The 19,683-nt window shown below is 39.6% G+C and overlaps 2 protein-coding genes across 3 annotated transcripts in view; one reads left to right on the top strand and one right to left on the bottom strand.

The window, feature by feature from the left end:
• Window positions 1-442: 442 nt before the first annotated feature.
• LOC141782266 (signal transducer and activator of transcription 1-alpha/beta-like) lies at window positions 443-14,487 on the top strand. Its single transcript, XM_074658399.1, has 24 exons — window positions 443-887; window positions 1,794-1,918; window positions 3,347-3,491; window positions 3,617-3,712; window positions 3,979-4,056; window positions 4,173-4,251; window positions 4,338-4,426; window positions 5,832-5,983; window positions 6,144-6,305; window positions 6,399-6,491; window positions 7,174-7,233; window positions 7,366-7,395; window positions 7,507-7,597; window positions 7,802-7,840; window positions 9,025-9,108; window positions 9,264-9,365; window positions 9,563-9,698; window positions 10,242-10,282; window positions 10,404-10,480; window positions 10,617-10,756; window positions 11,919-12,098; window positions 13,200-13,263; window positions 13,476-13,572; window positions 13,963-14,487. Exons 2-24 carry the CDS (start codon window positions 1,794-1,796, stop codon window positions 14,098-14,100), a joined length of 2,298 nt encoding a protein of 765 aa, XP_074514500.1. The 5' UTR covers window positions 443-887; the 3' UTR covers window positions 14,101-14,487.
• The window catches only part of glsb (glutaminase b), a 50,428-nt gene continuing 45,191 nt past the window's right edge, over window positions 14,447-19,683 (bottom strand). Inside the window, exons 17-19 of one of the 2 annotated variants that reach the window (XM_074658402.1) lie at window positions 19,525-19,588; window positions 17,199-18,480; window positions 14,447-16,832 (exon numbers count right to left, since the gene is read on the bottom strand). In XM_074658402.1, coding sequence (XP_074514503.1) covers window positions 18,333-18,480; window positions 19,525-19,588 — 212 coding nt within the window. In that variant the 3' untranslated portion in view covers window positions 14,447-16,832; window positions 17,199-18,332. The remainder of the gene's footprint in view (window positions 16,833-17,198; window positions 18,481-19,524; window positions 19,589-19,683) is intronic. The other variant, XM_074658403.1, reaches the window with a different exon arrangement.

Genomic DNA, 19,683 nt, shown 5'->3' with positions numbered 1-19,683 from the left:
GGTTTCAGCCCTGTGGCTCAAAATATCAAATTGTGATGTCACAAATATACAATATTTAGATCATTACACGGTTTTAACATTCTAAATGGGTCCCAGTTTATATCCTGTTGCAGTGTATGTGAATGTCATCAGCTGACAGGAAGTAAACATGGACCAAAGCTGTTGCCTAGCAATGCAATTCCGTTGCAATACACTAATACGGAGCGTTTCAGACAGAGGATAAATGCAGGTATATTCAGGCAGACAGAATGAGGAAAATAAAGTTTTTTTTTAACATTACAGCATGTAAACATGTTCTAGAAGAAACACAAAATACAAGTATGAACCTGAAAATGAGCACGATATGGGACCTTTAATGATGACAGATATCATGACAGTGAGCCATGATTTATGTCAAACCCGTTCTATGGTTTTTAGGCCGGTTTCATGCATGCAATGGAAACATATGCCTGTTTTAAACCTTAAATTCAACTGTTGCCACTGAGTTTAGGTCTGGGATTAGGTCAGAGTCAGTCCTTTAAATATAATATCCAAGACCTCCAGGTAGAAGATGCCGGTAGATAAAAACAGAGCGGTGTAGCCAGCAAGCTGTAGTTGAATCTCCCCACTGTGAAAATGTACCTTTACTATTTTGAAGGCGGAAATGAAAACAGTGTAAACACCGTTTGACTTGACACCGCCCAGCTGGACGATTTCTGGAGAATCACGTGGTGTGTGTGGGAGGACCCGGTGGCTATAAGGAACGCCCCATTCTGCTGTCAGTCACTACCAGGGAGGACCAGACAGAACCAGCACCAGTATATACTCTGTTATACTTTCTGTTTAACACAGTACCCTGCTGAGAACCCTAGCGATCAACAACAAGGACGAACAACCACAGACACACGGTAGGCTCACTTGTTCTGCTGTCTATTATTATCTGTTACTATTATCTTATTGGAACAGTTTCGTTTTCATATATCTCATATTTCAGGTAGAAACTTCAAAGCCGAGCGCTTAAAGTTAATCTGATGATCTCAAATAAACAATGTTATAAATCAATAAATCAATAAATAATGTCCGTGGTATTTATAACCAAGTACCGTGAGTGCTACTTTTAAAGTCGCCAATTATTCATTATTATTTTAACTTTTGTTAAATGTGTATTATTATTATTATTATGCTTTTGTCGTGCTCGTGTGCTCTTGCATGTTTTCTGTTTTTTTGTTTTTTTATTGTGTTATAAAGTGATTACAAAACAAGTGAAGGCATGCAGGGACATATATAAAAAGACCAAACGATATTATACAGAGAAAGACAAATAAAGTACAAAAACAAAACAGAACAAAAACGACAAGGGGATAAAAGCAGGTTGAAGAATGTGTGTGTTTGTGTGTGTGTGTGCGTGCGTGTGTGTGATGTGGATAATGGGTGTGTGTTTGGCATTGAATGAGGCTAGATGGTCATATATGACATATATTTACTCTTAAACACATATACTGTTTATATATATATATGTATATATATATATATACATATATACGTATATATATATATATATGCATGTTTTCTTTTAATGCCAATGCTCAAGTGTTTGTGGTAATTCATGTGCATTCTCCCTTCTCAAATAAACATAAACATAATTGTATAAAATCTTAAGCAAAAATTATAAACTCTTGGTTGTGGAAAGGACTGCATTGATAAGTCATAATTCAGTCGTATTCTTTGCATTACAGGAGCATTAGTGTTAGTGACTTTTTCCTCTGTGATGGTGTTCAGACTGCATGCTCTCTGTTTGTGTCGGCTAACTGCAGATGGCCCAGTGGCAGGACCTGCTGAGACTGGACTCAGCCCTCCAGGCCCGGGTGAGCCAGCTGTATGAGAGGAAGTTCAGAGAGATCCGCCACTATCTGTGCGTCTGCATAGAGAACCAGGACTGGTAAGAGATGCACCAGAACACCACATTTGTTTATCAATACTGTATACGCCATGGATACATGGGGTCTTAAAGCAACACTTGCATTATTACCACCTTGAAGCACTCTTTTGTGGAGGGGCCCTGAGTTAAAGCTGCAGTAGGCAGAACGCTTTTGGCATCATTGGACAAAGATTCCATACTAACCTTTCAGCATATTGTAATTCAAGTGTTCTGAGAGAAAACTAGACTTATGCTCCTCCTCATGGCTCTGTTTTCAGGCTTTAAAGAAACTAGCCTATGATGAGAAACTTTGGCCAATCACAGGAGATTTCAGAGCGAGAGCGTTCCTATTGGCTGTTCATTTAACGGAGGCAGCTGTCAATCACTCGCAAACTCTGATCAAATACGAATTCATATTCTGTTACTGTAATGCCTATTTCTTGCCACAAATGTTTTCGGAAACATCTTGTAGTGCACCGTTCAGCTGTAAAATGAGAGAGTTTGCTCCGGCTGGTGGGAAGTGCTTGGTATTTCCTCAACTGATCTCAACATGGCTGCTGGGTCACAAATTTTCAAATTTTACAGCTAAATGGCACACTACAAGATGTTTCTGAAAACATTTGAGGAGAGAAATAGACCTTAACAGAATATTGATTCATATTTGATCAGTGCTGTCTAGTTTGACCGTTTAATCGGAGTTCACGAGTGATCGACAGCTGCTCAGAGACGGCAAGGCTCCAGCTTGGCTCTGATTGGTCCATTGCAGATGTCATTAGGAGCACCGGAGGACACAGAGGCACATGATTTTTTTCAGATTACCTGTCTCATGCACTACTGTCAGGATATAGTGACCGTTTTATAAAAATAACTTATTTTTTAAAATCAAATTGTGAGACTGTCATTCTGTCCTTAAATGATGTATTTTACTAAATGATATTTCGCTTTATCGAGTTACCACAAACTATTTGCTAATTATAAACCAATACATACAAAATGCAGTGTGAAAATGGGGAGGTCATGGTGATCACACATCTTTTTTGCTCTAGTGACCCCTAGTGGGATAACTTGACCTTGTCCTGAAAGAAAATATTATTTTAAAGATTAAAAAGATTAAAATCTATGGTGACTTTGGGGAAAACACAAATTTATATACAGTATATAATTACTATATAATATTAAGAAGAAGACAAAGAGAAAGAAAAGCCTCAAAAATACAAAAAAAAAAGAAGATACTGTAAAAAGGTGGAGTTCAACCATCTGTATGTGCATTCTAATTGGCTGATTTATATAATAATCATTCATTAATTATTAAATCAGTTTGAGGGAGTGGTTGGGTAGATTTTCCTGTTTTTAGTGTCCAGAAATGTCCCACACAGTGTGTCCTCATTCAGCACACATTGACAAACACAATCCTTAAATGAATGTACATTTTCTGTTGCTCTGCGTTAGGGATTCAGCAGCTGTGGATGAAAATAAAGCAAGCACGTGTTTCCGTGCACTCCTGTTGTATTTGGATGAACAGTGGAACCGGTCTGTTCAGGAGAACAACATTTTGCAGGGACCTGATTTTCCAGGAATGAAAGACTACTTGCTGGTAGGGCAGACATGCTGTTATGTGAACTGAACATTACATTAAGCATTTAACATTTAACTTAGATTTACCTTCATTTCTTTTCTCAAAGTATAATAATTATTGTTTGATTTTTGTTTTTTACGTAGAAAAACTTTGAAAATGAGCCCAAGAACTTGGCCGTAACCCTCTCTGAATGCCTAAGGGAGGAGAAGAAAATCCTGGCTTCAGCCTCTGAAGCACAGGTAAGATGACTGATGTTATCACATGGATGAACAGTACAGTGCAGTCCAGGCTGCAGACATGCTGTAAACATTGAACTAAAACCACAACCACAAGATCATTCAAATCTTTCTCTCTTGTATAGAGTTTTACTATTGTTATTCCTGCTCTGAAGTGACACATCTTAACGCCTTTTTTAAGAGTCACACACTGTAATAAGAGCCTGTTTGTAAGAACCGTCACCACCGTACGCCAATAAGAGTGAAAGAAATATCTTTGTCTTTGTCAGGGTTGTGGCATTCCAGTCGTGGATCAAAAATGGAAAGAGTTGGACAACAAAGTCAATGAACTGAAACGACAGACTTCGGTAAACTCACTGATTACACAACTGTTTGCTGGTTTGTTTTCCACCTGACAGCCATCCTGGAAAAAAACAAACATGCTTCATCATTTCTAAACGTGTGAACTTTGACTCTAATGCAGGAGGTGAAGAAGGAAATGAAGTCACTGGAGTTCCTAAATGAAAACCTTGACTTCATACAGAAGAACTGGCAAAGCCAAGGTACTCTATGGTGGGAGACGTAAAGGAAAAGGTGATTGGTTTGGTGTGAGTTCATGCTTCATTTATGTCTCACTTGTCATGTCCAGTGGAGCAGCACGTTGGATTGGCCCAGTCCCATGCTGTCGTGGAAGAGGAATTTCTTAAGAGGACCAACTTTATCACACAAACAAAGCAGGTACTGTAGATGCATGTTTGGTGAGCTGAACCACTTTCTTTACACATTTCATGCTTTAAGCAGTTTAAAGGTCTGTTGGATGTAAGAAAGTCAGTTCTAACAGTGATGTGTATTATTTTTAAGTATTGATTTTTATTCAAAGCAGTTTTTTCTCTCTGTCTTATTTATACTTTTTGGGTTCTTTTCTTAATAAAATGCTTGATATAATGGTTCTAAGCCACAACAATGTTTACATTATTATCTATGCCTTACTATCTCCGCCAGACGTAAGCCTGTGTATCTGTCTGTCTGTCCACAGCTAATCTTGCATATTACTGGACCCATTAGTCTGATATTTTCTGTGCTCATTTATGACTGTATGTTCGAGGACTTCTCATGGTTGGGGTGATTGACAATTTGACTGTTTATTATACCGTCATTGACTGCTGACTCCTCACTCCTCTTGACCGGCCGGTAGGGGCCGCTTGTGATCAACAACTGTCGTCATTAGCAAAAGGTATTTCCTGCAATCAGCTAAAAATAAGCCTTACCCAGTCTGTTGCAGGCCACATTTTGGCCTTTGTCGTGGCTCAAAAACTGACATCCATAGAAAAGTTTGGTCTCATTTTGAACCAGAGCATCTGCAGATTAATTCCATACCCAATATGTTATGATCCACTAAAGTTAGGCACAATACAAAATGAATAAATGCCTGATTCTGTTATCTTAGCCGCCTTGACTGTAAGGGAGCCGGGAGGAACCGTTGGGTGAGACTCTTCTTTGTTTGGGAGGGGTGAGGGAGTCCAACACATTCTCATCCCAACTCGTCACATACCACCGCTTTGTCACGCCCCTTGGTGTCAGTCACGCTCCTTGGCATCACTTTATTTTTTGCATCAAAACCACTATAGTTACCTTTGATGTCCCTTTAGGATTAGGCAACAAAACCACTATATTTAGGTTAGGAAAGAACTACACACTTGGGCTTAAAACTACAACTTTTGTACAGTGAAAATGACATAGAACGTTTTGAACACGGGACTGGAACATCGGCCTCCTGGATGAAGGCCTTGTGTTTGTTGGACTCATCCACCTCCCCTCCAGCCCGTCTGGTGTGTCTCTTTCACTCTTTAAACTACGTCACCATAGTCACTCAAGGCTCACTTTCTTAGAGCGTTTACTGTTGCAGCGGATGGGTTTACATGGGACGCCTGGTGCGTTTCATACCGGCGCTGAATGATGCCTTGTGCAGCGGTATCCAACGCAGATGGCTGTAACAAAAGCTCGGTATTTGACGCCATGGGAGACACAGCTGGCGGAGATCTGCACTCTGCTGAGTGCACTTTTCTCTTTCCTTTAGTTATGTCATTGTTTAATTAGACCTCCCCACATACTTAATGCTTGCTGCGTTTCTTTTGTCTTGCAGATGGTGCTGCAGCAGATAGTGAACATTTTAAACCTGGCACAGCAGATCGTGGCGACTCTCACAGACGTGGAGCTGCCTGAGTGGAAACGCAGGCAGCAGATGGCCTGCATTGGAAGTCCAGTTGACACCCGTCTGGACCATCTCCAGAAGTGGTAAGAACTTATTAGTACTACCTTGACTTGTCATGTTTCATGTTTAGGAAGAGACTTTGTATCTCTGACAAAACGTCTCTCTGTCCCAGGCGGTCACACTTATTACCTAATGACAACCTTGGTGCCTGTGTTTGCTTATGTTGTGTGTGTGTGTGTGCAGGTTCACGACTGTGGCAGAGGTGTTACTACGAGTTCGCGAACAGCTGCAGAAACTGCTAGACCAGAACAATAAATACAACAGCACTGATGCCTCCAGCCTCCTTGGTCCCGTGGCAGAAATTGAAAAATTCACACTGTCCTTGTTCACAAAACTTCTTGCAAAGTGAGACTCAGGACTCTCCTGTGTTATATGTTACACATAGATAACACACTCTTTCATACTGTTGACATGTTCTGTTGTGGTCTTGCTTTGCAGTGCTCTCGTGGTTGAGAAACAACCTATCATGTCGACTTTACCACAAAGACCTCTAATAATTAAGACCACGGTGCGGTTCACAATGACAGTGAGGTAAGGCTGCACCTAACACAGTGTTGCTCTGCGTGCTGTTCATGAAAAAGTAGCCAACATAGAATTGAGATGGATGATATGTCTCGGTCTAAATAATTGTCAGCTGTGGAGGAATTTCAGGTTACTCAATTTACAAGAAATTTGCTTTAGCTTCATGTACAGTAGTTTTGAACTAATCCAATAGAGCACTGTACTCTAATTCATTTTACAACATTTTCTGTGAAATTATCACTCGGATCGTATTGTTTACTGGAAAAAAATACAAAATGTTCCACATGTGAAGATAAAGTAGCTTCAGTCTTTTCAGAATCAAATACTTAATACTTAGCGCCATGTTTGTACTTGCTCCTTTGTGGCCGTGGAGGACGGCAGCAGCAGTCAGCCTGGGTTCACGGCAGTAACAATGGATTCCATTGGTCACAAAGATTCATAGCAAATAACGTGTTAAAACGTGAAGTTTTAATAGTTTTAACATCTAAAACTATTTGATCAGATCTTAACATAATGAACCTATTAGCATTTTATCTGTACTAGTGGATTACTAAATATGAGCCTTGGAGCTATGAGGAGTCAATAGACACAGGACACAGGAGTAGCATAAATAAACATAAGTATTTTATAGAGAGATGGAGGGAATTTTGTCTTGAAGATCATTCTGTCAGTATTTGTTTCTTCTTCTCAGGTTCTTAGCAAACATCCCAGAATTCAAGGGCCTGCTCAAAGTCAAACCTGTATTTGACAAGTAAGTCAAAGAAAACTTTTATGTTCCATAAAGAAGTCTTCCTTTTAATTTATTGATTTAGTTTGTTCTTTAATAAAAAACACTTTAGCCTTTGTTTTCTTATATCTATATATTTTCTTTCTTTAAAATAAGGGATGTTGAAGAAGCCAAGACACTTAAAGGGTAAGTTAAGAGTACCAAAACATTGAAAATCTGAAATGTAAACTGACAAATTCTTATAAATTACTGAAACATTCTTGGACATAGACGCCTTCTGATCTGATGTCGTTGTAGGTTCCGTCACTTTGACCTCAACAAGAATGAGTGTAAGGTGTTGGACGTGGACACGCCCTCTGGAGGCTTGGTGGCAGAATTTGGTCACGTGGTACGAAACTCTGCTCAACTTAGAAGCTGAAGAAGCACTCAACCTTTGAAACGAAGACATAAGTTGAACTCTGTCATTAAACGAACATACAGTATAACTTTGTATACATTTGAATTTTATGAACAGTACATGTAATATAATGCATTAATCAAACAAATATAGTCGCGTATATAATGAGTGCATTTTCTTTGAATTTGTTTTCAGTCACTCAAGGAAACCAAAGCAAGAGCCAAAGGATATGAGGTAAGATGAGACAGCACACATAATCAGTCAGTGAATTCTGTGTGTGGACATGAAGTTTTATTCACCTCCATATCACAACCTAGGTGTGTTCCACAATTTTATAGTATTTGTGTTTAGATTTCATTAAGTTTTTACACTACCTCCACATGCTTGCAAATCATTAAGTAATTTTCATGCTTCCTCGTGGGCGAATAGCCGTGGCTGTCCGTCCCATTCTCGTGAACGTGATATCTCAGGAACGCCTGGAGGGAATTTATTTAAATTTGGCACAAATATCCACTTGGACTCAAGGATGTAATGATTCAATTTTGGTGGTCAAAGGTCAAGGTTACTGTGACCTCACATCCATCCCATTCTTGTGAACCAGTGGGCCAGTTCTGAAAAGTGAAGCCAATGTGGAAGTTCCTTAAACTTGCATTCTTTCTCATAGCCAGCAGGGGGCGAGTTAGATTGTATAGAAGTCTATGAGAAAATGACCCTACTTCTCACTTGATTTATTACCTCAGTTAACATTGTAAACATGAGTTTATGGTCTCAATCGCTAGTTTCAAGTCTTCTTCAATACAGCATGATGTTCATTTAGTAAATGATGGTCCCATTTAGAGTCAAATAGACCATAAAGCAGGGGATGCTTTAGGGCTTAGTGGCTACCTTGTGATTGACAGGTCGCTACCACGGCGTTGTCCTGTGTTTTCGTCTTAGAACTTTAACCCTTTCACAGTGTGTTTTCAGTTCATGAAATTTAATTATAACTTTTTTGGTCGCCTAAAAATGTCTTATTCAGCGTTCGGTTGTACTTAGCTCCACCCTCTTGTGTCACTTCTGGTTGCAAACAAACAATATGGTGACGGACAAAATGCCGAACTAGAGGCTTCAAATCGGCAGTCCACAGACCATTGGGTGACGTCACGGTTACTACGTCCACTTCTTATATACAGTCTATGTTGTGAAAGGGATATCTTAAGAACGCCTTGAGCTAATTTCTTCAAATTTGGCACAAACATCCAACTCAAGTAGTCATATGCTGATTATGACAATTTCACATAAATGTCTAACCGGATTAAGTGATGACGTTTTGGACAGACATGGATGTAAACTGCAACTGGACTGGTTGACGGAGGCATACAATCGCGAGGCGGTAATTCTAGTTCCTTCTAAAACCACGTCTCTTTCTTCTTCATCAGTGTCATCTGATAGTCACTGAAGAACTCCACATCATTAAGTTTGTGACAGAGTTTCAGTACGCTGGACTGGAATTTAACATCGAGGTGAGTATGACACTCAAATTGGCATTTCAGTTTCTGTGTGCTCTTTGCTGCTAAACTGATGATATTATTGGTTGAAGACGAGGTAATATTAGAGCAGAACAATGGTAGCCAGGCAGTTGATTGAATGGTCTCCTCCTCCTGTTGTGTTGGTCCAGGCCAGCTCTCTGCCTGTGGTTGTCATCTCCAGTACCAATCAGGTCCCCAGTGCCTGGGCCTCTGTCATGTGGTACAACACGCTGTCCACCAGTGAACCGAGGGTAAAGCCATCACACCTCAACACATCTGTTTAGCTACATGACATGCAAATTACACCTAACAGTTGTACGCATGCATTTTGGGGTTTATGCTTTTAATTTCTCTTGCACAGATTGTACCATTTTCTTTTTTTTCATATTTATAAAATCCAATCGTCTAGTCTTGAATCACATTTTTAGTCCGTGACTTTGTTCTGTAGAACCTATCGCTGTTCGTCGACCCTCCTCCACTCACCTGGCAGCAGCTGTCACAGGTTCTGAGCTGGCAGTTTTTGACCGTTGGCCAACGGGAGCTCGACGAAAGCCAGCTCTCCATGCTAAGAAACAAAGTTGTGGGTGAGTGTTTGATGGATTGAACCATGTCACTTTCTAATGTTAGCTTGCAAAAAAAGAGTTAGGGAAGTTCATCTAAATTGACTCTACAGAAAATTAGATTAAAACATCAACAACAACAGCTGTCAGTGTGTCAGTGTGTCAGTGTGTCAGTGTGCTGACTTGACTATGCCACAAACTGCATGTGATTATCATAGTGGGCATGTCTGTAAAGGGGAGACTTGTGGGTACCCATAGAACCCATTTTCATTCACATATCTTGAGGTCAGAGGTCAAGGGACCTCTTTGAAAATGGCCATGACAGGTTTTTCTCGCCAAAATTTAGCGTAAGTTTGGAGCGTTATTTAGCCTCCTTCGCGACCTCCGAAAGATTGATTGCATGAATGCGTTAAAGAAATTAGTGGCGTTAAAACAAATTTGCATTAACTCGTTATTATCGCCTTAACGTTGACAGCCCTACTTTCCATTTTTTGTTTGTGGAAACTGTCTCAATAAAATATCGTTATTTTCATGACATGGCTTATGTAACTCTTGGTGTCTTCACAGATGATCCTGATGGTCTCGTTCACTGGAGCAAGTTCTCCAAGGTGAGTGTTGAGCAAGATTCTTGTTACAGTATACTGCAGGACTTGGTACAACCTGTAGGACTTCAGTGTGTGTGTGTGTGTGTGTGTTTACATGTTGACTTTTGCTTTCCTGGATGGACAGAATGAAAATGCCTGGATTTGGATCGATGGAATCCTGTATTTGATCAAAAAATACTTGGCGGATCTTTGGCAGGATGGGTAAGAAGCATCCAGAGTCAACTCAGCAATGTTTTACTGTTTGGTTAATTGTATCATTCACAATAACCTTATACTATTATTACATTATGCTTCCCAGTTAACTAAACTCTCGTCATATTCCGGGTATGGGTTTCAGATACATCATGGGGTTCGTGAGCAGGGAGAGAACTCAAGTTCTGTTGCAGGAAAAACAGACCGGGACCTTCCTGCTCCGCTTTAGCGAGAGCAACAAAGACGGAGCCATCTCCTTCAGCTGGGTTGAGCACTCCAATGGTGGTATGTGTCCGTGTCTATCTATTTGGTGCTTACAATCACTTGAACCAACAATGTGTTCTTCTATGCTGCTAAGCATTTTGATATTTTTAAGGTGAAAAACCCCCTTAAATAGCCGCTGGACCAAGTTACAGTCGCTGCATTTTCACACTGTAATAATCATCACGTCACAGCCAGATTGGTTGTTACTGGCACAGTTTGTGTCATGCTTAATAACAAACATACCCTGCATAGCATGTGTAAAAACATTTCTGTTTCATTGTCACTCTACATAAGCCCGCTCCTTGTTTGGAGCTAGAAAGTTAAAAAAAATAGCCCAAACACCATGAACTGAGAATACATCTAATTATAAAGCACAGAATCTCTGTCAGTGGGTATGTGGGTATGTGGGGGTGTGGGTATGTGGGTATGTGGGGGTGTGGGTGTGGGTGTGGGTGTGGGTGTGGGTGTGGGTGTGGGTGTGTGTGTGTGTGTGTGTGTGTGTGTGTGTGTGTGTGTGTGTGTGTGTGTGTGTGTGTGTGTGTGTGTGTGTGTGTGTCCTTTACATATCTCCAGAACCGTTCATTCGATCTACTTCACATTTGGCGGGTGTGTTGCTCAGGACCAACAAGAGTGCCCTGTAGAATGTGGTGTACTTTGGCCAGATGGTGGCGCTATAACAATGAACTTTTGCGAATGTTTCGTTGGTGAACATTTTGGTCTGTAACTTTTGAACCGTAAGTCTCAGAAACAAGTTACATTTTCCGATTTTTGATGTTCCAAAGGGTGGCTGGTTTTGTTTCCCCATGAACCAGAGTGTATTTTACCAGTGTTTCTGACCGTGAGTAGCCACGACTTTGGTTTGTGATTATGTCATGGCAGGTGTATTGCTCAGGGTCCAAGGAAGCTCAGTGTCAAGTTTAAAGTTGTTTGTATGAGCGGTTCTCGAGGAAGCTGCAAGCAGCAACACCACAGGCCAAGCATTCAGCCCGTTCTGAACAGCCATATTTTCAACGGGCACTGCACTAGCAATGTACGAATGATCGTTTCTGTCCTCTTCTTGTGGCTCTGCTGCCTCCAGTCGTCTGTCCTGTCCTGAATGATTGAATGACTTCAACACGAGACATTCTGATATTTGTCTTCTTGTGTTTGCTTACTTTTCTTTCTGCTTGTGGTTCCCCTGTAGACACCCATGTGCATGCAGTAGAGCCCTACACCAAGAATGAGCTGATGTCCATGTCTCTGCCACACATTATTTACCACTACAGCCTGAGAGCCCAGAGGAGCAAGCACAGGAATCCTCTGATCTACCTTTACCCAGACATCAACAAAGACACCGCCTTTGGACGCTACTACAACACCTCTGGTATTGTCTCTCGCTTGACTTTCCCCCGAGGACAAAATTAATTTATTTACCAAGTACAGCAATAAATGAAAAGGAACTTGTTTCATGATGGAGATTGGTATTTTTCTACCCCAGGACTACAGGAATTTAAAGTCCTAAATAAATGTAATTATTCCAAAACACTTAGAGCTGCAGTGGGTAGAAATGGAGCAAATATGATTAAGTTCATTTTATAAAACGGTCACTATATCCTGACAGTAGTGCATGAGACAGGTAATCTGAAAAAATCATGTGCCTCTGTGTCCTCCGGTGCTCCTAATGGCATCTGCAAGATTTCACAGACCGGAGGAAAACAACCAATCAGAACCGAGCTAGAGTCGGCCGTCTCTGAGCAGCTATCAATCACTCGCAAACTGTCAAACTAGGCAGCGCTGATCTAATATAAATCAATATACTGTTACTCTAAAGCCTATAACTCACCTCAAATGTTTTCAGAAACATCCTGTAGTGTACTGTTTAGCAAACTTTCTCATTTTACAGCTAAACAGTACACTACAAGATGTTTCTGAAAACATTTTACGCAGTAAATAGACATTACAGTAACAGAATATTGATTAATATTTGATCAGCGCTGCCTAGTTAGACCGTTCGATTGGAGTTCATGAGTGATTGACAGCTGCCTCCGTTGAATGAACAGCCAATAGGAACGCTCTCTCTCTGAAATGACCTGTGATTGGCCAAATTCTCACGTCACGTGCTAGATTTTCTAAAGCCTGAAAACAGAGCCATGAGGAGGTGTAGAAGTCTAGTTTTCTCTCAGAACACTTGAATTACAATATGCTGAAAGGTTATTATGGAATTTTTGCCCAACGATGCCAAAAACATTCTGCCTACTACAGGTTTAAGATGTATTCTTGCAGAAACATATTTTCTAATATAACAAGTATTGCATAACAATGTGCTGGCTTTAGAGAAAATAAAGCTCCTCACACTCGTAATGATTAATGGATTTATAATGTTAATGTTATAAACGATGCTGAGGTCATCCAGTCTAAGTCATACATAGTATTCTCTATTGAACATGAGCCCTGTAATGACCTCTAATCACCTCTGTTTGTACAGAAATGTCGGCACCTAAAAAGTTCGTATCTGGATACGTTAACAGAAGACTCGTGTCCGTCTCAGAGTAAGTAAGACAATAAAATACATCAGGATTTAACTCTTTGCATCATATATCTTTGACAAGCTACAGCTGTTCCCATCATGGAGAAAATGGGGATGCTTTCAAAATGTTAAATAACATTAGAAATAATAATATAAATACTGTTCATTATTATTCTATTGTTAAATGCTGTACAGGAGAAATTTACCTTCATTTTCTATGTTTTTTTTCTACAGAAATCCTACACCACCTCCGTCTCCACCTATGGAGATACCCAGTCTGGATATGAACATGAACATGGATGTGGACACGGACATGGATGTAGACAAGACAGTGGGTTTGACATTCTACAACTAATTCCACTACATATATTGATATTTTTGGCCACTTGAGAGCAGTGGACAAGCTGCTAACATAACATCGACATACGATCACTCTATAGACCTGCTGCCTATTTACACATCCAGCAACATTCATGTGGAGTCATGTTTCTGGACACCCACAACAACTTACTTATAGAGCTGAGAGGAACAGCAGAATAATGATTGTCTGTGGATTCGACACTCCTCACATTACACATTTGATATGAATTAGTGCAGCTTTAACAACCTCTCCATTTCAATGATTCCAGGTTTTTCACAGATTGTTTGATTTCCCGTGTTTGTATGAGGCAACTTTTCCTCTGCAGTTAATTTAAAACTCAATCTTTTTGTTTCCTTGTAGCTGGACAATCGTCAAGTGTTACGGGAACTCTTCTCTGATTTACTCGACTTACCTGAACTCCCGGAATTATGGCCATCTTATCAAGAAATATCGACACCAACTCAGACCGACTTTCTCGATCTCAGTAGCTCCTTCTGAAAATGTGCCGGCCTGCCGGGTCATTGTGTCCAAATCAGAAAGTTATCACAATGGGAAACATTCATCGAGTACGAGGAATGCCTTCAGTGCAGGTGTCAGTAATACAATGAAAAATAAGAAAACAGAACAAAGTCTCTTACTATAAAAATGTAAAATGTCATAAAAACAATGATCAATGTGTATGAACATAATTATTTGAGGTGTATAAATGCAAAGATACAAACAATGTTAAGATGTTTAGACAGTGTAAGAGCCTGTGGTTTTCTACTGTACTGTTTAAAAGTGAACTGGAAACTTTATAAGATGAAAAGATGCTGTGCATTAAAACACCATGCTGTACTGTAGATGTTCTTTACTTTTGTTTATTAAAATAAACATATCATCCCAGTGCCAAGAGAAATTACATTTGCATTATACAGTACTGAACAACTTTATTTATACAGAGAAAAGGACAAACACATTCAGCGGCCTCCTGTCTTGACCGCTTGTTTTCAGTTTTCTTGGAGAATCTGTCCTGACCTCTACATCACCTGGTCAAAACGCACAAGCTCGCGCCACTAAAAAATACCAAGCTTTTTTAATATAAGGAAAAACATTTCATCAGAAAGTCTTAAGAGCTGCACGGCACATTACACCTACTGAAATATGTGTCCTTTTGTATTATTGTAGTACTTGACCATTCTAGCAGCACTAGAGTTCCAGAAGCAACACGTGTCACTACCTGATGAGTCAAGTTAATTATAACTGACTACATATACATCATGAGAGTGAGTTGAAACACTTAAATTTCCTGTAAAAATTGAACAGTTCATATTTTCTTCTTTCTATTAACACATCATGGGATGGAGCCTGAAATCACTGACACAAAGCTACATGTTACATATTACACGTTTGTTTACATCAGTATGGTTGAATGGATGAAAGCAGTGAAACAATCCTATATTTTCACTTATGATTATATGAAAAGTACATACAATTTATATTTTCCATCTAAGACTCAAAGTCTTCAATAGGTTGATGTGTACTGTACCCTGAATATTTATAATTCAGATTGGTCCTTTAAAAACTTGTGAGGTTGCTGCTTTTTTTCTTTACTGAAATATGATTGCTATGAGATTGTATTTATGACCAAAACTAATTCTATGACCATCAACCTCAGCTGTACTTTGTGTTTAGTGCTGATTTGCAGTTTGCAAATGTTAGCATGCTAAACTAAAATGGTGAATATAATAACATCAACATGTTAGCATTGTCATTATGAGCATGTTAGCATGCTGGTGTTAGCATTTAGCTCAAAGCCCCACTGGGCCTACGTGGGCTATAGGTTAGCTAGGGGTTAGGGTTGACGCGTTCCAGTCATATTGTTTAAACCAGGGGTTCTCAACCTTTTGTAACTTAAGGCCCACTTATGAGTGTTCAAAAATTCCCAAATAAATGACAAAAAAAAATAACATGACAAAAAAGGATAAAAAAATAAACTGGGCTGTAAATAAAATAAAAATAACTACCTTTGTAATTCGCCAAAAATTTGAATTTTTAATTTAATGTAAACATTTGACAGTGCCACCACGGCTCACTAGATGGCGCTCTGTGGCACACTGTAATTACGAGCCCCGAGTGGGAAAAAACGTAAACGTCAGCCTCCTACTTGTCATTCCGAATCGAAATATCGAGAATTTCTGACACCGTCAATATCTCCCATTTTGGGACACGAATTACAGACATGTCTACAAACTGTTGGCAGAATGGCTGCAATGCAGATGAGAAACTAGCATTTGTTTTTAAAAACCAACTCATTGGAGTTTATATATATGACTTTGTTGTTCAATTATTTAACCAATTTACATACATTTACTTTTGACTCATCAGGTAGTCTGGACACTTGTGACCTCTTGGGCTCCGTGTGCTTAATATTTTCTGGACTTTGTGTCTCCTGCTTTGTTCGCAAATTTTCCAGATCAAACAACAAGAATCACTATTGTGAAATTTAAGCGGTCAAGCTAATTTTGAATGAGAAAATACACTGCATGTGAAATATATATATATATATATATATAGTATAAATTCCAGTGTTCAGGAAATACAGCGCTACAGTGCGACCATGAAAAACCACCACTTGGAATGTGACTGCATAACTTGAATCCTGTGTGTTGACACATTTTTTTTAGTTCAGGTCACAGTTATTGTACAGTATGCATTGTTCATGTCAACGTCATTGAGGGGAAATTCAGTACATTCTTACAGTACAGTAGTCTTTGATTTGGATTCGATCTGTGTGAAAGAGCATTTGGAAATACCTTTCTAGTGCATAGGTAACATCAGAATACTTCAATAACAATTACTGCAAGAAATCCATTCAGATTGATAATTGTCAAAAGTTTTATAAATTGTCCTTGTGCTGCTGAGATTGTTCTGTGCAGGAAAACCCAACAATCCATCCAATTTGCAAAAATATGTATTCATCATATGGAGTCACGGAATCATTATAATCTGGGAAGGAATTTGGTTGCTGACATTGTTGACAGGAAGGATGGAGGATGTATGGGAAACGCAGATGACCCGCTTACTTATCAACATTATTTGTCAAGTTCAAAGGTATAATATGTAACTGCAGCAGCGATGGTCGAGAGAGCTATAGAGTGAATGAAGAGAGGGAGCGGCGTTAGTGAGAACAAAGCAGTGAATCAGAGAAATAAAACGTTATTTTCTGATTGTTTCTCAGCGGTTACATTCTAAAAACACAAATAAACACGACCACAAATGTGCACAACTCTGTAGGAAGGTGCCCGTTGCCGGATTTTTAATAAATGGAGCCGAAGGGCAGGCTTTATCCGTCTGTTGTGTGTGGGGCTCAGCGCTGCCCTCGGTCAAACTCGAACTGATACACCGAGAGACAGAGGAGCAGGGAGAACACTGTCTGGAGCTCATGCACATAAGAACACACAATCCGTTCTCATCCCTCAAATACGGCCGCTTTGTATCTGACGGAGCTAAAGGGGGACTTGTGCCTCGGTATCAGACGCCAAGGGGCGTGACAAAGCGGCAGTATGACCTGAACAGGCTGCACGCCTTGCGTGCTGTTATTGGCTGGGGGTTACACCCACACATGGGGCCCAAAGGCTCTTTGCTGAAGCCCAGAAATGTTCAGAACACAGCAAAATAAGAAGAAAAGAGGAAATCAAAGCAAAGGGCTGCAGGGTCTCTGCAGAAACAGACACCAACACAACACTTCTAGTGAGGCATAAGTGATGATTGAGAGGGATTATTTTTGTACCAGTCCATACATTGTTTTTTTAGGAAAATCTTGCATATTATACCTTTAAAAACTACTAACGCGCACACAGACAAATTTAACTATAAAAACAAAAATAAAGAAACCAACTTTCCTTTATCCCAGATGCAACACAATGTTGTGATGCTTACACAATATTACATCTTTAGATGAATTTTACTCTTTAAAAAAAATCTCTGAAACGAATGAATGAAATAAATACATAGCGCTTCTATTGCAAGTGTTGCCACTGAAAAATACATTCGGAGTACAATCTTTCAATGACTTCAAAGGAGATGAAGCTTCATTAAAACCTGCCGCTGACCTCGCAACAGTCAGGAGAACAATCTGAGAATATAGATGCAGCTATATGGAGATCAAACAGACACATAACTGCAATATGTCAGCATAACGCCTGTGAGCCTCTGTACATTTACACAATCGGAGACGCATTATAAAATCTATATCATAATTTCCACACACCTCACTATCGCACACAAAACTAATACAGTCGGAGCACTACCCAAATATTTCCAGGTAGAGAATAGTATAACATGAACTATACTGTAACTAAACTAATACACTTTGATACAATTTATATATTCTGGGATAGCACAAAGGTGATTTACAGTTTACATTTACATTACATGATTAATATACTGTAAACGTGATTGCATTACAGATATCCAGATATTGTATCATTTGTTTAAACAGTATTGATAAGGTGCTCACTCACACATACAACACACACTACATTATGACAGAGGGGAGGGAGAGATATGACGAAGAGCAGCGATGTACAGCCAGAAAGCAAAGCACACCAGACTGGACACAGCAACAATAACTAATTCATCACACACATTTCAAAAGTGTGGTCACTAATGTACAATGTTATTCCAGAAAAGCACAATGGTCCACTGTTGCGTAGGAACCTTAAGTATTGTAGAAGTGTGCAGGGGGTCTACAGCAGGCTGTCCAGGCTCGTCTCAGCGCTCTCCTTGTTGTCAGCACCAGCAGGTGGGATGTATTTGTCATGGTAACTCTGCAGGATGGTGACCACATCGTGGTGGCCAAAGTGCACCGCTTCTTCTATCGGCGTGTTCCCCCATCTGTACAAAGAAAATATCGGTATATCAAACTAGAATTACCGCCTCACAGTTGTATGTCTCCGCCAACCAGTCAAGTTCCCATCCATGTCTGTCCAAAAATGGCATCACTTCATCCTGTTAGACATGTGTGTCACCAGCAACGTTGTAACGTCTTGTGGTCATACATTGACATGACTCGCTCTTAGCTCAATGACTTATCTCATTAGAAACAGGACTGCCTATTCTTCCCCTTTTATACAAAGGATAATTAAGGTTATGATGCATCTTCAAACTAAGATGATTCAAAAAGTATAACAAAATCTGGCTTTCCTTCTTGATTATGTGAAGAGCTTATCCTTCAAGTCAACTCTATATACCAAATATACAGTACATACATTATTTTCCTTCCTGAAACAGTTTATCTGAACTTGCTTCAAATAGGAAAGTCAGAGTATCAGTATGTTCACAGAATTCTTTTTAGGGTTGTTTTCATACATAGTAAAAGCAGTCCTGTGCATGGATTGTTTTCAAAACTATGTTTTAAATGCCAAAAATGTCCAAACTGAAATACTTTTCACTATTTTTTTCTTATGTCTATAACAGCACAAACTGTAACTGCCGCCTCTTAAATAAAATAAAATGAAGGTGACTAAATAATCCCTGTCATTAACCATTCAAAGCATGTTTAAATTGTCTGCAAATTCATTTTCAGATTTACCAAATCACGTTCAAAAAAACATCTAAAGTTATGTTGTTGTTTTGTTGCTTTGGAAAATGGTCAGCAGAAGTGTTAGACATGTGTAAGCATATGATTTGTAATCAGTGGGCATCATAAACTACCATTATAGTCCCTCGGAAAAAAGTAGGACCTGAATTGGACCCTGGTATGTAAGCAGGAGGAAGGTGGGACAAACAAAAGATTCATCCTGCAGATTATCACTCAATTTAAAGAGAAAGCCGCAAGATGGAGAGCCTGATATCATGTGAAAGTTTTGCTCCATCAAAAGAACTAAGAGGTACAGATGGTGAGGAAGACCACGCTGATGATGGAGAGTCTACACTCACCTGTCTCTGGGTACTGGGTTCACTTTGCAAGCCTCTAGGAGGAAGCGCACCACCTCTGTGTGTCCTGAAAGCAGAGCAGATTTTGGAAATACAAAGCATGCATGTAACAACTTCATACCGTGAAGAGGGTGTGTACTTGAGTCCAATTATAATCTCGAA

Source organism: Sebastes fasciatus, chromosome 14 (genome assembly GCF_043250625.1).
Source record: "Sebastes fasciatus isolate fSebFas1 chromosome 14, fSebFas1.pri, whole genome shotgun sequence".
NCBI lineage: Eukaryota > Metazoa > Chordata > Actinopteri > Perciformes > Sebastidae > Sebastes > Sebastes fasciatus.
The sequence above is the reverse complement of the archived record's forward strand: the minus strand, read 5'-3'. Positions and strand labels throughout refer to the sequence as shown.